This window comes from Hyperoodon ampullatus (genome assembly GCF_949752795.1).
Source record: "Hyperoodon ampullatus genome assembly, chromosome: 19".
Classification (NCBI taxonomy): Eukaryota; Metazoa; Chordata; class Mammalia; order Artiodactyla; family Ziphiidae; genus Hyperoodon; species Hyperoodon ampullatus.
In genome coordinates, this window is record NC_136932.1 from 25913960 (window position 1) to 25928569 (window position 14610).

The 14610-nt window shown below is 35.3% G+C and overlaps 1 protein-coding gene across 2 annotated transcripts in view; it reads right to left on the minus strand.

Moving 5' to 3' along the window:
• HELZ (helicase with zinc finger) overlaps positions 1–14610 on the minus strand; it is a gene marked incomplete at both ends in the record, with an annotated part of 130472 nt that overhangs the window by 77054 nt on the left and 38808 nt on the right. The window contains 4 exons of one of the 2 annotated variants that reach the window (XM_079725645.1): positions 4326–4427; positions 4976–5155; positions 10313–10443; positions 11504–11837. In XM_079725645.1, the coding sequence (XP_079581771.1) occupies positions 4326–4427; positions 4976–5155; positions 10313–10443; positions 11504–11837 (747 nt within the window). Of the gene's footprint in view, positions 1–4325; positions 4431–4975; positions 5156–10312; positions 10444–11503; positions 11838–14610 lie in introns of both variants that reach the window. The other variant, XM_079725644.1, reaches the window with a different exon arrangement.

The window sequence follows — 14610 nt, forward strand, 5'->3', positions numbered from 1 at the left end:
GATGTGAAAATGGTCAGATCACTGCACATTTTGAGAGTAATGCTGACAGAATTTACTGATATACTAGATGTGGAATTTAAGAGAAAGGATGTTCCATGGCTTTGAAACTGGATGAGTGGCAACAGTGGTGACAGGGAGGAACAAATTTGGGGTGGGAATTGAGAATTCAGTTTTGGACATATTTAGTAGTAGACATCCAAGTAGAGATATCCAGTAAGCAGAGGTATTTATAAGTGTGGAGTTCAGAAGAATGCCTAAGACAAGAAATATACAATTGAGATCATACTTAAACCCTGAGACTAGAAGAGCTCACCTGGAGAGTAAGTGTAATAAAAAGGAAACTAGTTGGAAGAATGGCTAATGGACCACTTCCACATGTAGAGGCTGGGGAATGGAGGGACACAGGAAAGGAGACTGGGAAGCAGCAATCAGTGAAACAGCAAAGAACTTAGGAGATTGTGAGGGTCCAATCAAGGGACATAAACTTCCATGTCACTAAATCGTTTGGACATTTTCCAGGCCCATCAAGTTACTTATTAGCAGCATCCAGCTCTGTGGTTGCTCCCCCTCCTTGAAATATTCTCTCCCTCAGCTGCCATAACTCAACCGCTCCCTGCTTTCCTTCCACCTCTCTAAGCTGGTTCCTCAAGGCTTAGCCTTTAGTGCTCTCATCAAGCTCTGTCCTCTCACCTGACAATCTCATCGCAGGCCCATGGCTTCAACTACCACCAATACCCTAATGACTCACACATTCTTCTCTCTCCAGCCAAGACCTCACCTCTGAGCTCCAAGATGCATATCCAACTATTTATTTGACATCTGTCTCCTCTAGAATGTTTCAAAGGCAGCTCAAATGTCATGTGCACAAACACTAACCTCATGATCTTCTACAATGTGTTCTAACCCTCTATGAAACAATTAAAATTGGTTATTGTCTTTTTTTAAGCAAAGCAAAGCAAAAAAAAAAAAAGCATTTAATAAATGTCCCTAATTTATAAATAAATTGTAATAGAGGAAAGTAATGTATTTTAAAAGCATTAGTATGATAGGAAGGACTGTGAAAGTAACCAACACCGCTCCTAAAAGATGTAAAAATCTTAAACATGTTTTAGGTTTTAATAAAAAAATATTTATTCAGATCAGCAAAGCAGAATTTACTTTTAAATATATGAAAAATCTCATTTTACAAATTATGTGAAAAAGTATTTACAAATTATGATTCCATTAATATTAACTTACGTGTGTGTATTTAAGCATATAAATGACTAGAAATTAAACTGTAAAATGTTAGTAGTATTTATCTCTGACTGGTAAGGTTATAGATAATTTTTATTCTCCATGCTTTCCTATATTTTCCATATTTTCTTAAATGAACATTTCATTATAAAATTGAAAAATTCATTTTCAAATTACTTATCAAATCTAACTACAGGCACTGTTTCTTTCTCAAAGAAAAAATAGAAATTGAAGTTCTAAGCCTCATTACTGACTTTTTTGTAGTTACATTGGAAAGTTAGCTCAAGATGAAGTTAGTAAGAATATAAAGTTTGATCATTAGGCCCATTTCCTTAAAAATACAATAGTCTAGTGCTGACTTAAAAAAGACTTAAATATTTTCCCAGTACTTTCATTTTGTGCAACATTTAAGGTAGACACTGTCTATAAGATTACTTAAAACACATCCAACAACATTTTTCAAAATTGGAGAATTGACACTTTCAAGTCCATGGTATAAAAGGTGACACCAACTAAGTAATTTACATATTTCTAGAAATAAACTGTCCACATACCCCACATGAATTATAATGAAATTTAAAACAGAAGACTGTCTGGTAATATATCATTTTAATTCACTGAAATTTTATTCATGTATTGAATTCATATGCAATGAACACCCCCAAAATATTATTACATAAGATACTACAGAATCAGAAAGACCTTATTTACTTATTCAAAGATCTTTATAAAATAACATATACCTTCTATTTGTCCAGAAAACAGTAAATGTACACTTTCTCCATAGATAGGCTTTATCTAATAAGTGATAACTCTGCCAGAATCAGCTACTGATTTTCAGAAGCATAAACAGAAACTATGTTTTCCTCTCTATTCCATTTTAAAATCTTCTGATGCTAATAAAGAAGTAAAAACTGAAACTAAATATAATTAAAATGTATTCTAAAACCTTCATCCCAAAATAATTTAAGCTCAACTCCTGGCAACTAATAGAATTTTATACATTTTAACCACAAGTGTGCATATTTAAACATATTTACTGTTTTAACTATTTAATATTTATGGCTATTTTCCCACTTTGTCACATTTACTAGGGCCCACTCTAAGCTACAGTGTGAGAAGGTAAACTTGCCATCATCACTCTTATTCCACAGAGACAACAAATCTTCAAGGTCACATGCGGACACTTAGGGCCCTCTTGTGTTCTTTCCCCTGCATTCTGGGACAATTCACATCAAGCTGATCTCCCCAGAGTGCTCAGCCATTCTAATTTTCTCTATTCCATCTCCCATACCACTCATATTTGTTGCCCATTAGGAAAATTATAAATTAATCTCAGTTAATATAATAATAGATGGTGCTAATAAATCCTAACATTTCAATGTATTAGCCCTCCTAGGAAATACATTCACAAGTTAACACCTTTCCTGAACAGAAAAACTATGGTGAAAATACAGTGCCACATAAAGGCCAAGTCTTTTCTTATTTTATTCCACTTATTAAATGAAATAACATGAAATTTGTATTTAAATAAATTTAAATATTTTCTACTAGAGGGCAAGTTTCTGTATTTGGGTCACTACAACTATACATAGACCCTACTGGAACATAACTTCTTATCCTACATATTTAGATGCACTACATGTTGGATTGTAACGCCCAAAACATAATTTTACATGGGAAAAGCTAAACATAATGCTAGCCAAATAATGGATTTCAGTGTTTATCAACGACAGCTCTCCTGCCCCAAATGTCAAATGACCTATGCTAGGTCAACCAAGCTTTGAGGGGTCTTCACTCCACTGTTTCCAAGCCAAGTACAATGATAAATGAGATTGTCACAGTTCCTACATAACATACATACACAAACATAAGCACACACACAAGCTCTACCAACAATAAAACATCTTATCGACACTGAAGTAAGAACACTCATAGCAAAAATGCTACTAGCTAACTCAATTTCACTTATGGGTTAAAAAAGATTAGAATCTGAAGCAAACTAGTTATTGATGAATTTATCCATTGGTAAATATCACATTTTCATTTATAGGTTCTGTATACGTGATATTTTCTTACCAAATAAAACTGGGTTCTACTTAAAATACTTATTTCTTCTCTAATTTGTCTCCAGAGTAGAAACAGAGTATGGCATAAAAACCTGTGTTAACAGGCCATGCCACTTTTTTCTCTTTTGTTCTTTTTAATGCAATTGCAAAATCATTCGAATGGCTTTGTTTATGGTTATTAAAGAATTAAATAGCGTAACCTCATTTTTCCATGCCTAGGCTCAACTAGAAAGAAAAAGTTAGTGAATTATGATTCAAAAGTGTGTTAGAAATTAATTTTTAAACAATAATTGTATTTGAACAACATAGGGCATGACATATTAGTTTGTAAAATGGCAAAACTAAACATTAATTCATATAACAATGAGAGCAAATGGTATAATAACCATTTAATGGTTCTTTATTGTTTTCTGAAGAAAAGGATTTTATTCCCCCACAACCCTATATTTAAGAACATTTCATATCCATAGACACTTAGTAGACCTGTATTAACCTAGAATTTTCTTTCTCTCTTAAATGATAGCAAAGAGCTATAAGTACCAGTCGGTTACACCGTGCTGCAGAAATCACTTCAATTTCATGCTTCTCTAATGTGTAGCGTCTATGAAATTACCTGCATGATCACAGTCAAAATTTTATTTCCATAAACAACTATCACTGCATGACTACTCTGCCATGCAAAATATGCTAGAATTTTAATTAAAATTGATTTAATCATAAATTTATATATAGTAGCTTTTAGAGGAACACATCAAAATCGGCTCAGATTGTAACAACATTTTTTACATACAAAACTTAAAAAAGGATGTCTTTCTCTTTACTTAATGTTTAAGAAATGAATGGTCAAAGATTTTTAAATTTTTCCTTAATTTAAATGGTTTCTTCAAAAGGCATAACCTCCAAATGCCAATGCACAGTTAAAGATTTTGGTTTTCTCAAAGTTACTAAAATCTTTATAGACACCTTTTCTTAAGAATAATAAAGTATGATACAGAGACATAAGAAGCCTTAAAAGAATACCTGAGAGGTCTTGCCTGGGGATTGCCTGCTTCTACATATGGATGTAAATAATCCTTTATGTAGAGATCAGCAGCACTATTAGAATGGGTGCAAATGAGAATCCTGCTGAAATAAACGGTGCAAATAAAAAGAATGATAAAGCACAAAGCTATTCAAGCAGTATAATACCAAAAAAAAAGCAGTGGCCACTTTAATATAATACATTTCCCTCAACCTACTCAGTAACCTCTAACATATTATTCAATTATGCCTTTAGGAAATTATTATTAAAGCTTAATTACTCTTTAAGCTGTAAAGGAGATAAGTTCCCCCAAATTATTTTTAAATCTATCACATAAAATTATTTTTTAAAAACTCAACCCTTGTGGCACTAACATTTATCACAATCTCTTAGCAGACTTGGAGTTTTGAGGACTATTTAAAAGCTACAATTCTCTATGTTGCCAATTTTTAAAAACAGTACATTTTCAGAGAATTCAAATTTTAGTGCTTTGGGGTTTGAGTGTGGCTCTTTTTCTTTATTTGTATTTTTTTTAAAATTTTTACAAGCAAGATGAAAATTTTAAAAGCTAGCCCTTGCTTTGTCTTCACAACAAGGACAGAAACTGTGCCCTGCTGATGAGACCAGGGCACACACAACGCCATCTCACCTGGTCTCCTGCTGCTGGAGAATGTGCTTGACGGCCTGAGCTAGGGTGAATGTTTTGCCGGTGCCATAGGGGCCGATGATGAGAACAGGAGGCAGCTGTATTGAAAGTGGGGTCGTAACGGCCAGAACAGCCTCTTTCTGTTTTGCATTTAGCCGAGGATCCAACTGCTCATCCCATTGTCTAAAGAAAATTAATATGTAAGTTATTTTAAACACATGCATCTTATTCATAAGCAGAACATGGCACACAAGTATCTTGAATTTCACTGAACCATTAAAAATACTGAAATAACATAGCATCTATAAAAACAAATGCTTATTCTAAAACTACTTTTTAAAATATTCCCAACAAAGTCGGTGTAGGGTGTTTTACTACTCTGATCAAAATTCACTTTAGTTATTCTGTCCTTTTCAAGTGCAAAAAGATTCTGGTAACTAACCAAGAGACATCACAACACACTTCCAGTCTAGTTGCTATGTAGCAGCAGTTTCTTTGCATAGCAAATAAAATGGAAAAGGGAAACTAACTGATTTTCAAATTCTAATCCATTGAAAGATCTCTCAGTAAAATTTAAAACAAAAGAAAAAGAAAAAAACCTGTGTCACTGGTTAAGAGATATCAAACTTTTATAAAGTTCTTAATTCAGAAAATAGCAGGGTTTTTTTTAAGGTCAAACAATATGAAATGTTTTCTGATTATTTTCACACACACAAATAACATACGTATGTCCTATTTTTCTGGGTAGAGAACACCTGTCATGGCAACACAAATGGCTGTTGTAATGAAATCTATCTTATTAGTGTCCCTTCTATGACTTGGCTAAGTTTTGAAGATTTAAATGGACGGCAGATGCTGAAAGGGATCAAACCAAGTGGAGAATCAACAGCATTCTTTCTCATAACTACAATTATAATACTAAATATTGCAACAACTATGGTAAAAATGATAGAGATGTAAACTAAAATAGGAAGGGTGTGTAAAGAGACTCTTGGAAAATTTGCAAAATGCCTACAAAATAATCCTGAAATAGGAGGACACAGTTTAGACAGCAAAATGCCCACTCTGTGAGGCTACACTCTACTTAAACAGAAGCTAGTTATTTATGGAAAGTTTTCTTAACTCTTTCAGTTTTAAAAAATTATAACTAATGCTATATATTATGATAGGTAACTTCAAACAAACAAAATTCTCCTAATGTAAAACCTTAGAAAACAAATTTTAAAAACAAATTTTAAGCATATAAACATGTTATTATTTATTTTTCTGAAATTTAATTTTTTAAGTAAAAAACAAAAGGACTCTGACCAGTGGCACTAGATTTCCTGGAAGCCATTCATGAAAACACCAAAGAGTCCCTCAGCATTAACCAGTTTCTTTACTCATAATTCTGCCAGTACCTAGCAATGCTCCATCTCCTATAAATAAGGAAACTGCTTTAGGTAAGTACTAAGTCCAGAGCTAATATACGTGGCAGACACTGTGGAATGGTTACCCCCAAACCATCCACGGTGCCCGTCTCTTCCTCCTTCTACTACTGAGCCCAGACAGCTATAATACTCCCTTTCCGGCCTCTGTGGCTGGAGACCCAACTGGTCAACGAGACGTAAAGGAAGTCCCTCAGAAGGGCTTCTATACCCAATAAAACAAAACAAAGCCTCTCTAGAAGAAAGTCTTCCTGCTTCTTTGCCTTCCTCCTTCACCGTACTGGAAAAAGCTCATGATAAATACGACTGCAGAAGCCATCTTATAATCATGAGGCAACAACAGGCATCACGAAGAAAACTAATACGCTCTCTGAGTAAAGAGAGAAGGGAGACCAGGTCTGCAAAGGTACTGCTGAGCCCCCGGACCAGCCCTCGACCACCCAGCTCTGGGCCTCTACTTCTATTTGTTTAAGCCACAGTCAATCCAACAAACTGTCACTCGCATCTATACCTGACCACTATGATTCTACGATACCTGACCCCAATGGTCGGAGATAATGATACTTGCATCAGATAGATATTTTAAAGGATCAAATAAGATAATTCATGTAAGCTGTTAAGAAAAATAACTGAGGAATAAGTGCAAAATTAACTTTGACTTCTATTACTATAATATTGTCTGAGGATTTCAGAAAAATAAGATATTACTTGACCAGCACACACTTTTGAAAATCAAAAAATGTTTTTAGAATACCCTCTAATCTCTCAAATTTGGAGACTTTAATGAACTTATGAATGAGATCGATATTAGATTATATACATAAGTATAAATCTAAGAGATTAGTAACAGATTTACAGGTATAATTCTAAAATATGTCGATATCTCTGTTTTATTTACATAGACCATTCTACTTGTCAATTGTTTCAGTGCAAACAAATGCTTCAGAGTAGATCAGAAACTTTACCAATGTGAGTCATCTCTATAGTTTCTGGTCATGAATGATGAACATTTATAGAAAGCCAATAAGTAAAACAAATCGTCTCTATTTATTATACTACCTGCTTAATAAAGGGAAGAAGATTTACAATAAACATGTTGGTAAAAGTCATCTCTGAATTTCACAATTAAAACAATATAAAGTCTTTTCAAGTTTACTCTGAATAAAATAAGAGTTATTTTATTCCCTGAACCAAATTAATTCTAAGTTCTTTTTTTCCCCTGGTCTGACGCATTGTTGTAATTAATTTATAGACTACATGCTCAAGAATAATTTCTCAATTTCATTTATCTTTCTATATTCCACCTTATTCCAGAAAAGATTTTAAATGGCTAATAGCTTCTCAGCGTTCCTAGACCTAGATACATTTTAATTACTATTTAAATTATAGGGGTATGAAATCTCTTCCTGCTTGAAAGTTTTCTGCTACTTGACATTTCCTTACTTTTGCAGTTAACAGTTGCAATCAGTGGTATTTGAATATACTGCTATACACAATATATTTTTCAGAAGTGAACGTATCAACTCAATGCCTATAAGTTTACTGGTATAGCCTCATATGTGAAACCCTAATTTTCTTCTTTAAACATGATATTCTTATTAATTTAAAGGTGTCATATATTAATAATGTGCAAGGTTGTGTCGGAGATTCAAAGACAAATAAGATGTGGTCTCTTCTAAAAAGCTCAGAGTCTAATGAGAACAGCAGAAATGTACACAACTGAGAAAAATTAATTTTAGAGAAATTATGCTTGAAAGTACAAAACTGACTGAACCTAGCACATACTAGGCATCAATAAATATTTGTTGAAATAATGAAATGGAAGAGCAGATTCATTTACTAGAAGGAGAGCCCTTGAGCGGGACTAAATTTTAAAGGACAGGTATATCCTCCAATAGATCAATATTGGGCAAAGATTATTTCAGGGAGAAAAAACCACAGATAGAACACAGGGCTGGGGGAGGGGGAAATGCAGCGTTTAATGAGTATAAAGTTTGTTTTGCAACATGAAAAGGTTCTGGAGATAAACTACACAACAATGTGAATACACTTAACACTCTTGAACTGCACACTTTAAAAATGATTAAGATGGGGCTTCCCTGGTGGCACAGTGGTTGGGGGTCCACCTGCTGATGCAGGGGGCGGGGGTTCGTGCCCCGGTCCGGGAGGGTCCCGTGTGCCGCAGAGCGGCTGGGCCCGTGGGCCATGGCTGCTGGGCCTGCGCGTCCGGAGCCTGTGCTCCGTGGTGGGAGAGGCCGCAGCGGTGAGGGGCCCGTGTACCGCAAACAAACAAACAAACAAACAAAAACAACAACAACAAAAAATGGTTAAGATTGTAAATTTTACATTATGTAGATTTTACCACAAATTTTTTTAATTTTAAAGAATTTTTTAAAAGATGAGGCAAATAAGTTCAGGGCAAATTAAACAAACATCAAGGTAATTCTATATGGCTAGAACATGAGGATTTAGAGGAAGAAAGGGAGAGTAAGAAGAAAAAAGTAAAAGAAATCTGAAAAGATACTGTTGAGAAGCATTGTCAATGAGACCACATAATATGAGTTTTGTATTAGGACGTTCAGACTTTATCTGCATATCAAGGAGAAGCCCTTCAGAGGTTTATAAGCAGTGAAATGAAATGATTATTTTAGCAAACTAACTCTGGAAGAAGTATGTGGGTTGGACCACAGAACAGAGACACAGACAGCAGGACTGACGACTGACTAGAAGGCTACTGAAATAGTCCAGCTCTAAATTATGCACTGGCTGTAGGGATGGAAAGAAGGGAAGGATGCAGAGAAGCTGAATCAAATAAGAGCTAAAAATATGAGATGTCACTGGATTTTTACAATTGGTAGATCACTGTTTACTTTCAGGAGGGTGAGGAAGTAGAAAACAGATCACAGGATGAGTAGATGAGAATACCACAATTAGGGTGACTATCCTTGCTCAAGAATTTTGGCAATAAAAAGAAGAATGAGGAAAGTGAAAACAAGGGAGAAATGATTTGGATTTTGTATTATAAGGCATATTTTGCTTTGTTCTGTTTTTAGGACCAGAAGAAATGAAGTGTGAGGGGAAATGATATAAGTCACTTCTAGGCCTGGCCCATAAAAATTTCCCACATGGTCCTCTGTGCTCCTGCTTCCCCTGTCTGCCAGCTAATGTCAGCACCCAGGGTGACCTTGGAAACCACTCAGTAAAGATACCAGAGCCTCCATCAGAGATGGAGCAGGGCCATGCTACCATGACTAGATTGACACAAGTGATTAAAAAATAAACTATTTTGTGGAGCCACTGAGATTTAAAAAAAAAAAAAAAAAAAAAGGTGGAGTGAGCTGGGCATGGGCAGGGGCCAAGAGGACAAAATCCAGTAAAAGAATAAAAAAGATGCAGTCATAGAGCTGTCACTACAGTTAGTTTGGAAACAAAATAGAGGTATCATATTTAACGACATGTAAAGATGTGTAAAGAGAATTAAGCAGAAAAATGTTTACATAACAATTAACTTTATAACATCTTCCATGATACTTCCTCCATTTTCCTAAATTACAAAAATGTCTTCCTATTCAAAAATTATTTTAAATTAACTATTTGAACCACTTTAGAAAGGCCCTAGTTTCCCTATTCAGCTTCTACTCAGGAATATTCCTAAATTGCTTGGCATTCTGTCAAATTAAGGCTGTTGAGAAAAGCAATAGAACTCATTTAGACTCTGAGGAAAAGTAAAGAAAATCGATGATGAACTTCAAATGCTTCATTCTAAGGGTTCTTGGACTCTCTTTTCTCAACTAATAACATCTCTCTTGAAGAATATATGGAAACTTTCTTATAAACATATTTGAGTTATTTGATACAGATATTAAATTTAAAATTTATATAACTTCTGGAATGAGATATCTCTTTTTTGTACCTGTTGGGACTCCAAGGTATGGTTGGAGTCATAGTGATGTCTGGAAACAAAACCCCATTGTCCTTGATCCTGTCTAGTGCATAATGCATTTCACAGAGGGGTAATCGATTTAATTGAAACTGAAGTTCAACCTGAAAGACAAAATAAAAAAAAATTTTTTTTAAAGCATTAAAGCAAACATCAGTGCTTTTCAGCTTCCTAGAATGCTCTGTGGAGATACCCTTTTACAGGGGCCAAGTTTAGAGATGCCTTTAAAGTGTAATCATAGTGTAATAATAATTATTATGCCTAATATTTGCTTTGTTTATTCAGTGCCAGGCACTGTAATATGCACTTTACATAGATTATCCCATTTAATAGCACCAATGACGTGTATACTATTATTAACCTCATTCTTCATCTAAAGAAACTGAGGCACTTGTAAATTACTTAATCTCTAAATAAAGATTATCTGATTCCACCATTCCTAAGAAGAATATATTTGATAAAATTAATAGAACTGTGAAATATCATCTCTCAAGGGTTAAAACCAGGCCTATGACACTGTATTATTGATTTACTATGAATGAATAACATTCACCAACTGCTATACTTAAAAAGAAAAAAAGAGTAGCTTTCCAGTTAAGTATGGCAGACTGAGCACAGTTCACCTAAAAATCCATAAAGACAAAAAGAACAGGAGCAGGGCTTCCCTGGTGGCGCAGTGGTTGAGAGTCCGCCTGCCGATGCAGGGGACACGGGTTCGTGCCCCGGTCCGGGAAGATCCCACATGCTGCGGAGCGGCTAGGCCCGTGAGCCATGCGCGTCCGGGAGAGGCCACAACAGTGAGAGGCCCATGTACCGCAAAAAAAAAAAAAAAAAAAAAGAACAAGAGCAGATACAACTTTAGATAAGAACTGCCCCAGGATCTAGCTTAGTTTATTTTAATCTGTTCTTCCATTGTTGATTTAAAACAGAAATCAGAAAGCTTGACCTCATATAAAACTGGAACATTTTAGATTTTACTTAAAGAGAATCAATTTTCTCTGAAAGTTATCAAAGGTCCAATTCTCCACCCACCAGAATCAATACTTCAAAGTCAACTGCACTTCTAGTTGTGGCAGAGGGAGGGAAACCAAACCAGAAGAAGAGGATCTGCTGACAGGGAAACTACAGACAACCACAGGGAAGCTGCCACACTTCAAAACATACCTGTGTGTCATAATCAGGCCGAAGATTAAGTTCTTCACAGCATTCCCTGGATATCCTTAAAAATATATATTCTTTTGTTTTTTCTTCAATAGTAGCTTCATAAACCTTCTCTTTGGTTCCCTGGGTCTGTACTAACTTCTCTTTAGGGACTGGTAATAAATAAACAGCATTGACTTTGGTCATCACCAGCCGTCCAGCCAAAGTATCTTCAGAAAGTGTTTCAGTAAGCTTAAAACGGCCAAAAAGTTGTCCATTCTGAGCATACTTTGCACCTCCAGAAACTCCAGTGAGCATGAAGCTTGCTAGAATCTGCAATTGCACTTTAAGGTTGAACCTAAGTCAGAAGTAGAAAATGAGTTTGAATATTTTACATCAAAAATATTAAAACTAAATAAGAGAGTAAAACAAAATAAATCAAATATAAACATAGAAAAATTAAAGGTTCATTATCAATTCCACTCCACGGAGCTACAAATTATATACTGTCTTTAATACAAGCTGGAAACAACAAAACTTTAAGTGAATAAACTCTCCAAGTTTATAAAAATGCATGCTTAGTTGTGTTGAAGAATACACATATTTTTAAGTTTGAGCATTTAAAATGAAGCTAAGTATGATTTTTTAATAAAATGAAATATCATGTATTAGTTAATATGAAAGTCTGTTTGAATATACCATTAGGACAATCAAGACTTTAAAATCACCTAAAGCCAGAAGGAAATGTACTGTATTGAAACTGCAACAGACTTTTATTAAACTGCTGCTTTCCAAGTGGATCTTACCAAGATTCTAACCATAAAATTTCTCTTCCAATACTGTTGACGAATAACATCCAGAATACATTTTTATTCATGGCTACATCAAGGCAGGTCTCATGCCCAAATTATGGAAAGAAAAGTTAAAGGCTATCTTATTAGACAATGGCTGGTGCACTCACTCCCACTTCCATGAGCACACGTGAGCATGAAAGAGAACATGTGTGTGCAAGAAGCACAGAGAATCAAGATTAATTCACACAGTCAAGAAAGATGAAGTGAAAGAAAGATTTAAATTAATTAACAGCTCTTCTCCTTTGCCATTCTGAAATGGTGCTGTGAGAGAAAAGACAAAGCAGTAACAATGGGAACACTGTCTTTTTCTTTTCCTTTTTTTTTTTTTTTTTTGCGGTACGCGGGCCTCTCACTGTTGTGGCCTCTCCCGTTGCGGAGCACAGGCTCTGGACGTGCAGGCTCAGCGGCCATGGCTCACGGGCCCAGCCGCTCCGCGGCATGTGGGATCTTCCCGGACAGGGGCACGAACCCGTGTCCCCTGCGTCGGCAGGCGGACTCTCAACCACTGCGCCACCAGGGAAGCCCTGTCTCCTTTTTCTTAATAAGGTTTAAAAACTTTGAATGAAAAAATTTAATTGTTTTATAATCTATATACCCATTTGTGGAAAAGGCTACTTTTTAATGGTACTACTGAATTTTCTTGTGATTTTCTGAAATTTTCTGTATTTTCTTGATGTGATGTCAAGAAATAAATTCTTAAGGAAAAAGAAAAAAAAACCCTTTTCTAAAACATTATGCACTTCTGTAACACAAACATTTGTACTGCTTACAATATTAGGAAACCAATTCTAATTAAAACATTATATTAAAATTTTGAGTTTCCATTTATATACTTTAAAGTTAGAAAACTGTAAGACTAGAGAAATATTTTAACAGAAATAAGAAAACACTTAAGGAAAATAACACATCTGAACAGCTATTTATGCATGTAACAAGTCATAGCATTTATAAGCTCCATTAGTTATTTTAAAGTACACTTAAGGGCTTCCCTGGTGGCGCAGTGGTTAAGAATCCGCCTGCCAATGCAGGGGACATGGGTTCCAGCCCTAGTCTGGGATGATCCCACGTGCCATGGAGCAACTAAGCCCGTGCGCCACAACTACTGAAGCCCGTGCTCCTAGAGCCCATGCTCTGCAACATGAGAAGCCACCACAGTGAGAAGCCCACTCACCGCAACGAGGAGTGGCCCCTGCTCACCGCAACTAGAGAAAGCCCGCGCACAGCAACGAAGACCCAACGCAGCCCAAAATAAATAAATTAAATAAAAAATTTTAAAAACACTTAAAATAGAATACTTAAGGCTCCAAAAAGATATGTAAAAATATACTTTATTATAAATATAAATTTAATATTTAATAATGTGGCTTTCTATGAGGATCAAATGAATTCTAGGAGTACTTGCTCTGTGTATCACTCATATATATATATATATATATATATATATGTGTGTGGAATTTTTAAAAATCATGTTATATTTCTCTCATTCTCTATCCATATTTCACTAGATCCAAACTAGAAAAGTACAATATAATTTAAGGAAACACAGATTGTATGTTATCTAGTTATGTCTGATTCTTTCAAGACTGGAATGTGCACTAAGGATTCATATAAAAATAAGTCATAAAATGAAACAAAAGTATACTACCCTTCCCAGTTTACATATAGTCTATGTTCACCTTCCTTTTTTTGAAAAAATAAAATATATGCTTTACAGAAGAAAAGGAACCCTTAGGTTTTTCATGTTTTTTCAAATGAAGTTAAATTTCTACTTTGCTTTTACCAACCATATACCTGAGATGTGTGGTCATTAAAAACTTTCTCAGAGAAAAGAGATTCCTTAACAGTCCATTCTCAATTCACAAATGACCTCTTTGTTGCTAAAGTTGATGTCCAGCTTTCTGATCTTTTCTAAAATTATTATTACTTTGCAACCACTTTCCATTTCATTTAAACTCCCTCTTCCACTGGCTTCTGTACAGTCATACTCTCCTAGTTCTCTTCCTACTTTTCTGGCTGTTCCTCCATCTTCCATCCAAGCACCACCCACCTTCTAAGCATCCACCCTGCCCTCTTCTTACCCTGTCAGCTCTCACAAGATGAGGACGCCCTCTCCTAGATCTCTCAGCTCTGGGTTGTAAACCTAACTGCCAAATACGCACATTGGATTTCATGCTCTGCAAACTCCGTAAAAGCAAAAGAGAATCATCATCTGACTTCCCCACGTACTACCCCAAACCAATCCTCCCGTGTATTAGACAGCTTAGGTAATGGCACTAT